This window comes from Bemisia tabaci, chromosome 6 (genome assembly GCF_918797505.1).
Source record: "Bemisia tabaci chromosome 6, PGI_BMITA_v3".
In the NCBI taxonomy this organism is placed as follows: domain Eukaryota; kingdom Metazoa; phylum Arthropoda; class Insecta; order Hemiptera; family Aleyrodidae; genus Bemisia; species Bemisia tabaci.
Window position 1 is genome coordinate 11233988 of NC_092798.1, and position 12185 is coordinate 11246172.

General features: G+C 40.1%; 1 protein-coding gene across 1 annotated transcript in view; it reads right to left on the minus strand.

Annotated features, from left to right (window-relative positions):
* LOC109038629 (sialin) overlaps positions 1 to 9363 on the minus strand; it is a 31384-nt gene extending 22021 nt beyond the window's left edge. The window contains exons 1-3 of the mRNA XM_019053740.2: positions 9085 to 9363; positions 2389 to 2600; positions 1222 to 1455 (exon numbers count right to left, since the gene is read on the minus strand). Of these exons, the coding sequence (XP_018909285.2) occupies positions 1222 to 1455; positions 2389 to 2600; positions 9085 to 9094 (456 nt within the window). The 5' untranslated portion in view covers positions 9095 to 9363. The remainder of the gene's footprint in view (positions 1 to 1221; positions 1456 to 2388; positions 2601 to 9084) is intronic.
* Positions 9364 to 12185: the final 2822 nt, after the last annotated feature.

Below are 12185 nucleotides of genomic sequence, written 5' to 3' on the forward strand. Positions count from 1 at the left end.
AAAAAAAAAATAAATAAAAAAAAAAATAAATAAATAAAAAAAAAATTGACATGTTTTCGCTAATTTTTTTATCGACTATCGACTCGTCAATTATTTAGTCATGTTTATCGATATTGATCGACGTATCTGGACGTGGCAATTTTTATCTTTCATTCAAAGAACTTCCGAAATTTAGTTTTGTCTTCTTTACCAATACCTCTAGACATCTTTTTACATTTTCCCTTCTTAATAAAAACTTAATTTGATTTTTCTCAGTGCAATTACAACCTTACTCGAAAAATCCGCTATCGAAACAGAAATTTCACCTTCACGGTCTTATCCTTCTTATCAGCGCACGCACTTCATTTTCATTTTGATTTGCAATTGCTCGAAGGCGAATGGAGGAAACCTCGCATAATTCTGAACAGAGGCTAGGCTCGAATGATGGATTATCGATATTTCCCCATTAGAAGCTATGGTAAAAAATCGATTACTCTAGGGTGTTCGTTGCCAACATCCTGTTTATCGGTGGAGAGGCGTATACGATCGATTATCGATATTTCCCCGTCTGAAACTATGGTGAAAGATCGATTGTCAAGGTTTTCGTTGCGAACACTCAGTTTATCGATCCTTTGCGATAGGTTTGAATGGAAAATCAATCGATTTATCGCTAAGCATGCCACGCCACTGCTGTCTATCGATTCTTTTCCATAAGTTTAAATGACAGAGCTATCGGTATTTCGCAAAGCACGAACATTGAACAGCCTTTGCTGTTTATCGATGATTTTCCATAGGTTTAAATGGCATGTCAATCGATACATCGCAAAGCACGCCACGCCACTGCTGTTGATCGATCCTTTTCCATTAGCTTAAATGACAGAGCAATCGGTTTATCGTGAAGCACGCCACGCCACTGATTCTGGACAAATTTATGTATGAACTTCCCGCCACGGGGCCCTGGCCTATTTTGAGGCCGATCAAAGCTTGGACTCCGCACTGGACAACCGCAGGTATAGCCAACGTGGTAACCGCGAGGATTATTATCGATATTTCCCGTTTGAAAGTATGTTAAAAAATCGATTTTTAAAGTTTTCGTTGCGAACACTGTTTATCGATCCTTTTTCATAGGTTTGCATGGCAGAGCAATCGATGTATCGCAAAGCACGCTACACCACTGCTGTTTATTCACTTTTCCAAAAGTTTACATGGCAGATCAATCGATAAATCGCAAAGCTTACTTACCGCCACGAGGCCCTGGGCTACTCTGAGGCCGACCAAAGCTTGGACTCCGTACTGGGCAACCGTAGGTATAGCCAACGTGGTAAACGCGAGTATAAGACTACCCAGGCCGAACAGAGCTTTGGTGCCCCAATATCGCACCAAAATCCCTGATGGGATACCCGTGGTCCATTGCAGCCAGTAGATGGATCCCAGAATGACACCCTGCTCCTTCGCATTCCAGTTGTACGACATTTCCTGCATCAAAAAATAATTAAAATCAGGATGTCTACTGAACGGAAAAAGTACGGTACACTGAAAAAGCACGGATTTAGGAGGGTCGGTGCGGAAGTACGGGAAATGTACGGATTTTCCGTGGGAAAGTACGGAAATTCGAGGGTGCTCCGTGGAAATGTCCTATTCTAAATGTCCAATTTACAAAATGTCCAACGAGGAATGTCCATTGCAACATTGTCCGCTCTAAAATGTCCAATGCATTTTGTCCATAGTAAGTAAATGACCAGAAAGAGAAATGTCCAATAGTAGATTTTTTCCATGAATCCAAAAACTCCAGGGTGTGAAATATTTCGAAGGAGGTGTTTAAAGTCAGAAATGACGGAGAAGGTCAAAAGAAGGAATGAACGTGTGCGTTTTCACGAAGCTGCTCTAAGACGAAGAACACAGTGGACTTTTCGGGCGTGCTTGCCTAGTCGACGATTGGGCACTACTTTCAGGGCGTTCATGTAGAATGGACGAATTTTACATTTGACAAGTATTTATCATGGACTCCTTGTAAATTGGATATTTTAAAGTGGACATTTTTGTGATAGGCATTTCTTCTTGGACATTTTGTACATTGGACATTTTAAATAGGACATTTCCACCTGTCACCAATTCGAGATTTTCTTGATAAACTCTTAATGAATGTTGCAATTATTTCGAGGCGGAAGCACCCTCTTTTGCCTACCCGCCAAATTGAAGGCGACCCGTGCTCTGTTTTTGACCTAAGTGCCACATTCTGTGACGCTAAACGTTGCTCGCTCGTCAGTATTGTTCGACGTTGGAGACCGATGGCTCACTTTTCAGTTTTCGGTACTAAAGGCTCTTTTTTAATGATCGGGCATACACTATAGTGTTCCTTTAAAAATTGTAGGAAAATAAATGAAATCGGTGAGAAAATAATATTCTTACCTTGTCGATGAAGTGGATGATTTTTGAAAGGGTGATACCCTGGGTAGTGAAGTCCGTCGAATTGTGCGGTTCAAGGGTCGTGTCGTTCTCTGGCGGGATATTTTTATGACCGTGTGATTTTACCATGGCGATTATTGTAAAATTTATGCTGCTCTTTAGCATTGTGTTTATGGCGAACCCGGTGAACACGAAGTACCATAATTTCGTTCGTACTGGAACAAATTCAAATAATTTGAAAAATCCCAAGTTTAAAAAAGGTATATAGCATCTTAGACGCCAAAAATCTGTCTTGCTACCCCTAGATGCTGGCTTTAGGGTTGCCGCAGACAGGGAAAACCGGGAAATGTCAGAAAATTTTAAAAAGTCAGAGAAAAATGGTAAATATCAGGGAAAATGACGAAAATGTCAGGAAAAATTTGTTAGATCACCTTCATTTGCTTTCTAGAATGGGTTAGAGATCTTTAACAAGAAATTTTGCCCGAAAACTATTTTCAATTATGCCCTTAACCTGTCCGTCACATCTTCAATTGTCAAGGAATTTCATCAAAATGTGTCAGGGAAATCAGGGAAATGTAAGGGAATTTCATTTTCTAAATTCTGTGGCAATCCTGTGGCTTAAGCGCCCCCCCCCCCCATTAATTTCAAATCATGCCAATTAAAATTCAACTGTAAGGGCAGTCTGACGCGAGAACGATCTATCATCGATATTTCCCCATTTAAAGCTGTGGTAAAAAATCGATTATTGAGGCCTTTTTATCGATCTTTTTACATAGATTTAAATGGCAGATCAATCTATGTATCACGTAGCACGCGACGCCACTGGGGGATATCACTATTAGTCATTCACTCGACACATTTTTGACATCCTAGACGCTGAAGCAGCACAATATTTTTTCGACGAAGTTTTTTAATCAATTGACGTTGATTTAACTGTCTCTAACGGGTTTTTGTTTTGTAATGTCATGTCCTTTTCACAGGATACATAATCGTATACAAATAAGTATAAATTACGACGTTTGATTTCCTTGTCGTTTACCGTGCCAACATCACCAACCTGGGCGTTAGGTGTTTACATGCGGCGCGACGTCTGCAGTGAGCGCCAAAACAGAAAGTTGCCAAGTTGCACAATCAGGACTATCTTTTAGCTAATTCTCAAACTTTGACGCAAGGCAGAGATAGAAATACAATGAGACACTGGAAAAAAAACACATTGGATCTAGAGTCCAGACTCTTAAAAACATCGACAAGAAAAAGTACTCTTGACTCAATCAGAATCTAGCTTAAATCAAGAACCAAGCGTCCTAATTTAAGCGGATTTCGATTTGATTCAAGCAAAAATCCGATTGAATCAAGAGTATTTTTTCATGTCAACGTTTTCAAGAGTCTGGACTCTAGATCCAATGTTTTTTTTTTTTTTTTTTTTTTTTTTTTTTTTTTTTTTATATTTATTTATTTTTTTTCCCCCATTGAACGCTTAACTTCGTGAAATGATCAAATTAATTTTTCAGCGGCAGTACGTTAGTGCAATGATTGAACGATTCTTCATTATAGCGAAGCACCCCAATCTGGGGTATTTCGATGATTGTTAGTATGTGGGTCATATTTCAATCACACGAACTCACAGGAGCAAATGTTTGTGATTATTTTCACTAAAACAATTTTGAGGGGAAAAGGGAAGGAAAAATCTCACAGGCTATCGCGTTCAGGCCAGTTTTAACGTCGTGAACAGCTCTTTTTGACCGTATGGAGATGCAGCTTAGCTCAAAAGTTTACTCGACACGTCTTTATGAATATTAACTTTTGTGAGCTGATTATTGAAATTGATAGACAAACCGACAGAAAGGAAAATAAAGCAATCCTACTGGATGAAAGGTGTGGTTGTTAAAAACTGAGGGGGAAATGATGGACTAACTATAGGGTCTCTCGTGGGTGGTGTTAGTTAGTAAATTATTACATCACCTCTTCGTCAATTGCAACCACCCGCTTCCACCAGTAGGATCTCTCCATTTTTTCTTCGTCTGGTTTGTCTATCAATTTCAATATCAGCCTGCTGGTTTCCTTATAATTCAAAGGAACTTGTCACCCTTAGCAGAATTGCCGATTGTCTGCAAAACTGAGAAAGTCAGAGAATTCGTCGAGAAAGTTATGGAATTTCTGGATTTACTAATCCCTAAAATTTATCTTCAATATAGTGTATGGATAGTCATTCGTCATCTTTTAACCTTTAACTGAAGGTTTTTATCGATCATTTGATCTCCAAAGAAGAAAATTTGGTCCAAATTTCAGCAAAAATCAGCGTATTTTCAGAAAAGAAAAAAAAGAAGGTGGAAATTTCGTTCGAAGGTCAGGGAAAGTCAGGCAATTAGAAAATTTTGGAGTCGGTGAAAAGCAAAATTAGTCAGGAGAAAATCAAAGCAAATTAAGGGAATTTGAAAATAAAGAAATTATGGCAACCCTGCCCTCGTAGTAATCTTGGTTGCAGGACGTTTTGTCTTAACTTAAGGTCTGGATGTAGGAGAGGCAACTTTGAGAAAGATTGATGAGTTTTGCTCTCTTGTTTACACGGAGACTACCTTTTTGGAGCAGGACAGCTAGGACCAGGCCCGGCAGAAAACGCTCGGGGGCAAATCGTAACACGTCCTCTTGTCTAGACCAGTGGCGTGGCGTGCTTTGCGATATATCGATTGATCTGCCACCTAAACCTATGGAAAAGGATCAATAAACAGGGTGTTCGCAACGAACACCTTAATAATCGATTCTTTATCATAGCCTCAAACGGGGAAATATCGATAGTCGATCATTCACGTCTCACTACTGGTCTAGGCCGAGCCTCGTCCGATGCGTAACGATCCCATGATTAACCTGTTCCGGGCGTGTCGAGACTTTCGTCAAATTGAGTTCTTCTCTGATGAGGTGTTGCGAAGTTTATAGGATCACACAGAGGAAAAGTTTTATTGGGCTCGCATAAACTTCATTCTTTTAATTTACCATAAATAGATTGTTTTTTTCCTTTTTTGGCGCGTATACGTAGTATACCGCCTTTGCGATCGTTTCGAACCCTGCTCGATACAATAACCGAGTCCCTTAGTTCCTTACCGAAAAGTGACTACCGCGAACTTCTGAGATTTTCCAAAGCGTGTAAAAAGTTTATTTATCCATCAATAATTATGATTTAAAGTTGTTTCTCATTCTGGGGCTCATTAGTTTATGTGCAGTGAATACCAAGAGTCTACGTTACTTGGTTTTTTCAAAAAAAGCCTAAGAATGCGACGCGCTGATTTAAAATATGCATATATAAGCAGAATCAAGCGAATTGATTCGAGGATGGCTGAGCAGGTCGGCACTCTCGAAATGAGAATTTAACTCCTCCGTTTTGTTCAAAACGTTGCTTTGACAGATCTGTAACCTCGGTTATACTTTCCAAAAGTTGGTACCCGTGCTCTGATAGTGCAATCTGTGTAAGTGCAATCTGTGATGAGCCTCGAGACTCATTAGACCATAAGCTAAACGTGGCTCATACAGGAATCCACTTACCCCTCTCTTTCCCACGCTCCTGCTCACTGCGTCGGCGTCTCGACGAACAATAGCTAATGACGGTTGCCAAGCGATGCCGGGATCCTCAGCCTCTCGCCCAATTACTTACGCTTCATTAACCATTTCACCGTCACGCTAGGATTCGTCCAATTTTCAAAAAAAATTGTTTCGCGAGTTTTTAGCAATTTTTTCCTTACTCTCCGTTAAAACACGAATTAAAAGAGGTCTCATTCATAAAAATCGGCCAAATAGAAGAGAAGTTACAGTATTCGAAATCCGAAGAAATCAATAAAACTTCTCCAAACAAAAAATAAAATGAAGGGGGGGGGGGGGAATGTATAAATTACAATTTAATATGATTGACCTCAGAATGTGACAAGCAATTCAATTATAAAAAGGAGAAAAAATTGAGTGAAATTACAAAAAATTAGCCTCTTGCAAGGGGCTTCCTTGTATGAGTTTTGACCTGAAGACAAGTAAATCCCGTTATATTATTAAAACGAAATTGACTCCATAGTTTAATGCCTTAGTTTCTTGAATACGATTATTTTAAGCACTCGATTTATATCAGCAATTTTACCCATGAGGTGATTTCCTGAGAGCTGATAATATCACGAATTTCTCATAGAGCCCTTCAAAAATGGCTTGCTTTTTGGGCAGCCGATTCGGCCATCAAACCGGGGTTTAAATGGAAGCTGATAATAACACAAAGCTCTGAGAACAATTTTAAGATGAGTATAGGAACGGTTTGTACATTACGAGGAGAGGCGGGCATTCTGTTCAGCATATCGATACATAAGTATTTTCACACGTAGAATTCAATTTTCACGTCAGGGAGTCGACATATTTTGATTTTTTCGATTTTATACGGGAAATTTATGGTTTTTCGGGATTGAAATTACTTACAATTGTTTCATGAAAAATGAATGCACCCAAAATGACTATAGCATTTTGACTTTCACATACCTACGTGCACTCACTAAATTGATTGGTAAATTCAAAGAGTGGGTACATCGACCTGGTATATCAAGTTTCTGCGATTTTTTACGGCAAATCGGTAGATTTTTGGGATGTGGATTGCTTACTTTCAATTCATGAATGAATAAAGCATGGACATGGTTGAGCTTCTTTGCATGAAAAGACGTTTAAAATAACAAAATCAAGACATATTTAATACAATTGCATTTATATCGAGTCAATTTCTTTTCAATAATATAACGGGATTTATAATACCGGTGATTTGGGTATTTTAGCCCCAAAATACCTTTAAATCGACTTTATCTTCTAGGAATTCGACAGAATTTTTCCTTTCTTCGCTTAAATTTTTCCGTAGCACTTTTCTTCAAGAATCTGATAAGATTTTGCTTGAGGCGGATCAAAAAACTTAAATTTGTTCGAATAGCTTTCTAGATTCACAATACACGGTCTCGTCAAGATGCGTCGTTGACCTTGCAGTGTTGGATCGTGAATTCTCTTGTTGTGCTGCTTGCCTTTTTTGAAATCTCTGTAAATGAAAACTAAAGGGGTTGATATGTGCGAGTTAAAGACGCGCCTTATCAACACATTGTGTTGGAGTTCACTGCTTGTTTTCTCAATACTTTCCCTGACAAATTTCTTCAACCGAGACACCCGGAATTCGCACTGCAGCCATAGAAAAAATAAGAGGTAGGGATCAAGTCCCAACTAAGACATTTCCCCCATCAATTAATCGAAGCGCCGGGTGCAAAAAGGGCATTTCTTGGTTGCGGTGTTTCAGAATCTTCGCTAACGTTTCATCCATTACAATTGAAGCAAAAGCATTGAATTCGTTGAAGATTTTACTGAATTTTCCTCCTAATTTTACAATGCTGAATTCGAAAAATTGCAGAAAAATTCACCCCATAGTTTCCTTTCTAGAATGCAAATCAGCAGTGGAGATTTTGAAACATTCCAACATAATGCCTTTTCTGCACCCAACGCCTCAATTGTGGTAGTGCCCAAATTAATTGCGGTAGTGTCCCGCTGAATTAGATTACTAACCCAAATGTTCCGGTAGAACTCTCTGGACTTAAGGAAGGTGTCGTGGCGAATAGTATAACTAGAAATAAGAGACCATCCACTGTCCTCTCGGCGACAGGTGGACGTTGTTACTTTTGGGGATCCAACACTTTTTTATAGACACTCTTAAGGGAGCAACAGTCATCTTACCTACTAACTAATCTGTCATGTGCGCATAAAATCACCCCAATTCGCCAGGGTGAAAATACAAATTTACTCCCTTTACTGTCGAAAAAATGAACGGAAATGCTCGTAACCTACTATTTAAGACTTTTAAGAGGGTTTTCCCCGAACCATTTTGACATAAATCGCTCAAAAGAAAATTCGGTCAGAAATCGTCATAGTAGTGTATGTTCCTCAATCCTCGGAGGTACATCCACCCCCACCGGCCGCAACGCGGCCCAACCCCTGGCAGGCGCTTCGCGGGCCCTCGATAATTGGTCTATACTTTGCAAGGAGCACTACAATTTCTGAAACATCCGTAAATACACGTATGTACATAGGAAAACTAAGAGCACATACGTTGTTTCTGAACTGAATCAAAAATTGTAGTTCCACATCGGAAATGCCGTCCACTTAATCTAGATAGAGCGGAGCTCGTTCAGGGACTATCTGCTATCGTTAGCTGCAAAAATAATAGAAATCGGCCGAGCGGAACGAATGGTGACGAAAATTAATATTCAAGGGGTCGGAGAGCTTATCGTGATGATAATTCGCAGGGTGTCTACTGTACGGGGAAAGTACGGATACACTGAATTAGCAGGGATTTCAGAAGGTTTGTACGGAAGCACGGAAAAGGTACGAATTTTCGGTAAAAAGGTACGGAAATTCGAGATTTTTGTGACAAACTCTAGAGAGTAGCATTCGTCGTGTGTGATTTCCTAACATAATCTATTTATCAACATCCCGGTTTGATTCCTCGTGTTTTTCGGTTTATTTCTTCGTCACTCCATCATTCCACTTTTCCAATCCGAATATAGTTAAAAATGCGTGTGAGGCAAGGAAAAAGCAAGGATTTTTGAGAATCGCCAAGAAAGGAATTTTCGGGGAAGCAAGGAAAGGGAACTGAAAAAGCAAGGAATTTGGACGGCAGGGTACCAATAGACACCCTAATTCGTTACTCACCGAGAACCATTTTGAGTCCAGCTGATCCGCAACTTCGTAAAAAACATCCAAAACTCGGGAAACTCGACACCGGGACAGACCCAGGAACTGCACGAAAGTATGCTTCCCAGGGCGGGAGGATCTACATGACTGGCTGTGTCATCTCGGATCGCCCCGTGAGTCCAAATCAATTTTCACGTTCGATAAGATAAGGAGCACTAGACGTCTTATCACCATCTCCGCGGGCCTCGATGCGGTTCCGCCAAGCGCCACGATCTACTGATCCCACTTTGCATCCGTCATCCCGCCCGCCAAGCGCCCATCCTACTCGCCCGACAACCTTGCGGGTCGTTTCGAGTCCACTTTACTGCCGCGATAGCGAAGAAGCCAGTAAGTGCATTTCTGTATGAGCCATGATTAGCGCATCCTTTTATTGGTCTCGAGGTTCATCTCAGCATGACAACCTTGCGGGTCGTTTCGAGTTCACTTTACTGCCGCGATAGCGAAGAGAGCAGTAAGTGCATGTCTGTATGAGCCATGATTATCACATGCTTTTATGGGTCTCGAGGTTCATCTCAGCATGACAACCTTGCGGGTTGTTTCGAGTCCACTTTACTGCCGTGATAGCGAAGAGAGCAGTAAGTGCATTTCTGTATGAGCCATGGTTAGCACATGCTTTTATGGGTCTCGAGGTTCATCTCAGCATGACAACCTTGCGGGTTGTTTCGAGTCCACTTGACTGTCGTGTTAGCGAAGAGAGCAGTAAGTGCATTTCTGTATGAGCCATGATTAGCACATCCTTTTATGGGTCTCGAGGTTCATCGCAGCGTGGACTTACTGCTCTCTTCGCTATCGCGGCAGTTTATGCCTCCCGTTCGGCTACCAGCTCTGCCAATTTATTCTCCCAACACTGGAAAAAAAAAAAAAAAAAAAAAAAAAAAAAAAAAAAAAAAAAAAAAAAAAAAAAAAAAAAACAACACACATTGGATTTCAGGAGTCCAGACTCTTGAAAACATTGACAAGAAAAAATACTCTTGATTCAATCGGATTTTTCTTGAATCAAAACGAAATCCGCTTAAATTAAGAGGCTTGGTTCTTGATCAAGAGTACTTTTTCTTGTCGATGTTTTTAAGAGTCTGGACTCTAGATCCAATGTGTTTTTTTCCAATGAAGAGTAAAAGAAATTAGCAAATAAAAAGTGTTGGGCTCATTATTTTGTGGGGACAAGGCTAAATAGTTCAAAATTAGAAATAGAGTAAAACATTTTGAGCTCTAATGAGTATCAGTACATGACTGTACTTATGCAGTCAAGACTGTATCCCCACAGTTTTGTACGATACTCATTAGAGCTAAATATTTTTGACTCTGTTTGACATTTGGTAAGTAACAATGTGGTGAAATAGTGCTGTGTCCATACTATTTTGTGGGGAAAACAATGTCAGGCCAAAAAGTTCAATAATTTCAAATCGAGTAAAAAATTTTGAGCTCTAATATGACTGTACTCAGTCAAGACTGTATTCCCTCAGTTTCGTACGATACTCACTAGAGCACAAATTGTTATACTCTCCCTGGTAAAAATTGGCGATAAGAGCTGCGTTTCAAAATACCATGGGAATTCTTATAGCCGGCTAAAGAAGGCTACGGAAAATCACATAGCTGGCTGTAGAATGCGGAGAAAATCATACGGCCGGGCTATACGAAGGGATAAAAAATTATGCAGCCGGGCTATAGTTCCTATCGCCGGGCTTTACACTTTATCGCCTGGCTGTTGCTTTTTCGCCATCGATTATAAAAGGCTGTAAGAAATTGCTTTGGAAATGCTTGAAAATGCTTTGGAAATCATTAAGTTTGATACGGAATCACCTTAATATTTACAAAACACACATTATATTTTCCTTTAATACATATTTTTTTTCATCAACTAAAATGAGAATAATCCATACAGGATGTGCAAACATTTCAAAATCATGAGTTGAATAACGCTGACTCCGCCAGATTAAATATTAGAGCATAACACAAAGCGGAGCGGCGACGCACTGGCGCCTATAAACCTAACAGGGATACTTCACGCATTGCGCAACGCGTGAAGTATCCCTGTTAGGTTTGTAGGCGCCAATGCGCGTTCCGCGCTGGCTGCCCGCCTGCCGCGCCGCAGCGTGCCACGGCCCACGGCGCTTGAAGCAACTATTTCACACCAAACGTATTGCACAACATCATACGAAACTGAAGGCGCTCTAATATATTAGGAATGGCAGGCACCCATCAAAAGTACGGAGCTTTCCTCGCAAAATAAATCAAGATACTACGGCCCAAAAAGAGAGCAGTATTCCAAAAACTCACTAAGTCCTAGCATCCGTAATTAGTAACGTTTAGCACACACTTTATCGCCTGGCTGTTGCTTAATCGCCATTGGCTGTAAAAGGCTATAAGAAATTGTGTAGCCGGCTATAGAAGCTATTGGAAATCTTACAGCCCGCTGTAGGTCTATGGTATTTTGGAACACAGATTCTACTGCCAATTTTTACCAGGGCTTTTTGACGTTTGGGAACGAATGAGGTGGTGAAATAGTGCTTGGTTCACCCTATTTTGCCGGAAAAACAAGGCGAAAATTTCAAACGGAGTCAAAAATGTTGAGCTTGAAAGAGTACATGACTGAGGGGGTAGAGCCATGTACTGATCTCATTAGAGCTCAAAGATGTTGACTCTATTTGGATTTTTGAACTTTTTGGCATCAATTTCCCCGCAATATAGTGTGAACTCAGAACTATTTCAGCACCTTGTTACTTATAAAAATTTCAAATAGAGTCAGACATTTTGAGCTCTAATTAGTATTAGTACAAGCCTGAAGGGTTACAGTCTAGACTGAGTACAGTCACGTTATGATACTCATTAGAGCTTAGAATTTTTTACTCAATTTAAAATTTTTGAACTTTTTAGTCTTGTTTTCCCTGCAAAATAAAGTGGACCCATCACCATTGTATCCTCTTGTTACATACAGTTCGGACCACATTTTTTAGTGTTTCCTTTTTTCTCGTAAATAATGGGTCCCAAGTCGCATGAGCGTGTCTTCTGGTCCGGACCCTCCGGAGATATTTTTCATTTCTACTGCATTCATTTTGTAT